Source organism: Cyprinodon variegatus, unplaced genomic scaffold (assembly GCF_000732505.1).
Source record: "Cyprinodon variegatus isolate N-32 unplaced genomic scaffold, C_variegatus-1.0 Scaffold186, whole genome shotgun sequence".
NCBI lineage: Eukaryota > Metazoa > Chordata > Actinopteri > Cyprinodontiformes > Cyprinodontidae > Cyprinodon > Cyprinodon variegatus.
Window position 1 is genome coordinate 768,780 of NW_015150639.1, and position 3,886 is coordinate 772,665.

At 35.9% G+C, this 3,886-nt stretch overlaps 1 protein-coding gene across 1 annotated transcript; it reads left to right on the forward strand.

Moving 5' to 3' along the window:
- The first annotated feature begins 521 nt into the window (after positions 1 to 521).
- LOC107087529 (mucin-3B-like) lies at positions 522 to 3,540 on the forward strand. Its single transcript, XM_015379142.1, has 7 exons — positions 522 to 612; positions 1,792 to 1,910; positions 2,058 to 2,122; positions 2,234 to 2,433; positions 2,519 to 2,684; positions 3,210 to 3,342; positions 3,535 to 3,540. Exons 1-7 carry the CDS (start codon positions 522 to 524, stop codon positions 3,538 to 3,540), a joined length of 780 nt encoding a protein of 259 aa, XP_015234628.1.
- Positions 3,541 to 3,886: the final 346 nt, after the last annotated feature.

Genomic DNA, 3,886 nt, shown 5'->3' on the forward strand with positions numbered 1-3,886 from the left:
GCCCCCTACACAAGCGTTACAATCAACAGAGTCAACTACAAATTAAGTTACAAATAGTTTAAGAGCACAAACTACTGTTTTCTGAAGAAGTGTCTAAGAATTTATATTTTTTTATTTTTAAATCATGCAGCTGGTACAAATTTTATCAGATCAACACCTTTAAATTTTGATATTTTTGATAGTCTTAACATATCTTTAATGACAAATGCTCTTTTATTACAGATTCTATAACTACCACCACAGTGAAATCTACTTTTACAGATTCCAGAACATATACTATGACCCCATTTGCTCCTTCTTCTAGAGTTTAAGTAAAAATAGCCGAACAATCAAGTCTGAGTCTTGAAACATCTTCACCAACATAACAATTTTCCATTAATATAGTAACATCAGATTTCCTCAGTTTAAACTCTGCAACAATTGTTGATAAGCCATCTTTTCCTTCTGAACTCTTCTCAACAGTTGCTACAACTCCTCATTGTAAAGACTGTCAGTGCAATGGGGGGGAGTGCTTCTTTAATATGACTCTCGGGGATTGCCAGTGCATATGTCAAGACTTTGTCTTTGGAGATGTCTGCTCTCATGGAGCCAATGAAACAACTCCTCACATTGGTGAGATGATTTATGCTCACACACATGTAATGTTGATATACAATATTATGTTGTTACACTGCTGAAAAAAAATAAGGGGAACCCCCTAATAAACCATCTTGGATCTGAATGAAGCAAATATCCTCACACAATACTTTGTCTGTATAGTTGAAGGTGTTGACAACAAAATCACACAATAATCATCAATGGAATTAACCAATGGAGGTCTAGATTTGGAGTCACACACAAAATTAATGTGGAAAAGAACACTACCGGCTAATCCAACTTAGATGTAATATGTATGGCCTTTAACTTGCCTGTATGACCTCCATACAGGCAAGTGAAGCACTGAGATCTAAGGTCATACCCCAGGTATTCCACTGATTCCTAAGCTCTGCAGACAGTATGCATCACGGAATCACCCCTGGAGCATTTTAGAGCAAAGAGCAAGGATTTCATTATCACACAGTAGTAGTATACATGTACGCTTTACATAAAACAATAAAGTGGTTATTTGGACAGTACAATCCCTGTAATGCATGCCTGCTCTTTATCTGGCCAACTTACCTTTTAGCCTGTGCCTCTTCCTTTTTGGGGTTATCTTTATAAAACACATGAGTTGTGCATAAAAAATTGAGTGCTTTTCTGCCACCATAATAAACAATTTTATCTATGGTGCCGTATGAAGTGAGATTATCCCGTGGCTCTGTTCTGGAGTCACAGGTAATGTTGTTTTGATGTTTCAGAGTAAAATGCCATCCACAGTCTGCACATCCAGAGTTTAACTTTAAAATATGCTTAGTTTTTTAGCAAACTGATGTTCTGTCTGAATGATCCGCTCTACTCCCGATTGACATGAAGTTGAGGTTTCAAGCATGAAACATAGACTAGCTGTGGAATTTAGAAATGTGTCTAGTGACCAAAGCTTCTGGGACGCTTCAGGGAAGCTCCACGGCGTACCTTCTGGAACTGCTCTGATTAACTACAGTAGAGTGGCTGCAGTGGAGAGTGGACGTGGAATGGATACTCTGCAATGCCAACACGTTTAGTTGAAGAAGTTTCTTGCAGGAAGGCCAAAATTTTCTACAAAGATGACACACAAAAACAAAAAGACTTATTAAACTTTTCTTTTTTTTTCTACCTTGATTATTGTGATGTATCAGGAAATTTATAACAATCTCTTTTCTTTTTAATCTACAGGAGCTCTGCCAACTCGAAATGCAAATATTACGTTGGAAATTTACATTGATTATCAGGATGCGTATAAGGATATAAATTCAAATGATGCATTAGAGTTTATAAAGAAATTACAACCAGAGGTAGAGATTTTATTTTATTTCATTCCATTTTTATCGCTAAATATTGCATTGTTAAATAACTTTCTGGTGTTTGACAAAATAACTGCAGGCAATTTTAGGTTTGTTAATCATTATTTAAAAAGATAAATCGTATCTTATGTCATTCAGCTGGAAGCACTTTGCAAAAGAGCGGACCCCGAATCCTTTGAAGCTGTCCAAGTTATAAAATTAACGTATGTTTCATCAAAGATTCCTGCTTAAAATATATATATATATTGCTATTAAATCTAAATGCAGAGTTCGTGACTCTTTCAAATAACATCTTTATAATTGCTTTATAACAGAAATGGAAGCGTTATCTCAGAGAGTGTGGTGATGTACAGCTATCAAAACAATGACACACATATAAGGTTTCTCAATACCCGGCTTGAGGATGTGCTGACTGATATCTTCAATGACACAAAAAACCTTGACAATGTTTCTCAGGTTTTCAGTACCAATGTGTCATTTAATGGACTCAGCTTGCACCCGCCAATGATCACAGGTAGGTTTTCTCTGAACATGGTGTCAATTCTATTTTTTCATTCCCATATTAAAACGAAATTCATGTAAATTTTTCTATGAACCAGACATTGAACACCTGGAGCCTTTTGTCGACTGCTCCCATTTTAAAAATTACACTGCTGAGATCATTAGAGGTGTATGGCAGTGCGTTGGACCCTGCAAAACTAATCATGATTACTGCCAACAACGTGGAGATTGTTTTAATGACATCAATAAAGGACCCGTGTGCAGGTAAACTACAACATATGTTTGTCACCTGTTTAAGATTAAACCAGTCGTGTAGCTAGACAATTTTCTAGGGGTGACCAGGTAGGGACTGATGGGCTGCTACAGATTGTTCTGGACAGCAAATCATAAAGGGAATGTTTTTCAAACAGATCAATTTGAGCACACATTGGCTAAAAGGTGGAAAGAGGCAATGAGGGAGGTTAAAGAGTATTTTTCAATTTGTGAATCTCATACACAGGCTTCAGCACATATATGAGTGTTACAAAATGTTTATAATGTGAATTCTGCATAATATGGGACCTTTGATTCACTAACATTTAAGATATTATTTAGTTGGGACATTCCACTTTAGAGTATCACTGCTGCCATACTCTAGCTTAGAGGGGAACTGCTTGTTACAGTGGTGTTGAATTATGTCCACAACAACCATCACATTGTAGGGGTTGTATGGCCCATCCCATCTAGCAACACCCCTTCTTGATATCCTTATCATAACACAGTCGTTATTCTATGTACTATTTACCTCAGGTGCTATCAAAACAGTTTCGAACAATACTATGGTACAAGATGTGAGTCCTTCCGCAGAGGTCCAGGTTTCTATGGTGCACTGTTTGGATCTCTGGCTATTGCACTCCTGCTTTTGATCACCATTATCACCATTGTGAGGTGGCGTAATGGAGGATTTTGGTGGGTTATTATCGTTAATTAGCGTAATATTACAAACTGGTAATATCTTTGTTTGTAATATTTAATTATTAAGAGAAAACAACATTTTTGTCTTCTTTTCCAGGAAAAGACAGTCAATCGACATATCACTACCTTTTAATGAAGATTTCTTTGATTTCTCCAACAGACGTAAGAACTGTAATTCTATTTTCTGTCATGTTCATCAGCATATTCTAAATTACGATTACTAAGAAATTAAATGTTTTCATTTCCAGGGAATCGGGACTTTGATTTACAGGGATCTTACACCCTACACGGTTTTTAGAAAATATGAAACAGCTTTGCAGGTATTCTTATTTGCTCTGTATTCCTATGTATCTATATTTATCTATTCAAATAACAACATTGTTATATTTTTGAATACCCTATAAGATAAGAAAATCCAATGCAATAAATTGCTTACATTGTTCCCACATGTATACTCAAAGATATGCTCTGAATTATTAACATTTTGTTTGTGTGATTAAAAAAACATGAAT

What these genes read in the sequence shown, in the direction of transcription:
- LOC107087529 (XM_015379142.1), top strand. Translation starts at nt 522, where the DNA reads ATGACTCTCGGGGATTGCCAGTGCATATGTCAAGACTTTGTCTTTGGA. An exon ending in TAAAGAAATTACAACCAGAG is followed by an intron (nt 1,911 to 2,057) that starts GTAGAGATTTTA and finishes TATGTCATTCAG; the next exon opens with CTGGAAGCACTTTGCAAAAG. An exon ending in GCACCCGCCAATGATCACAG is followed by an intron (nt 2,434 to 2,518) that starts GTAGGTTTTCTC and finishes TCTATGAACCAG; the next exon opens with ACATTGAACACCTGGAGCCT.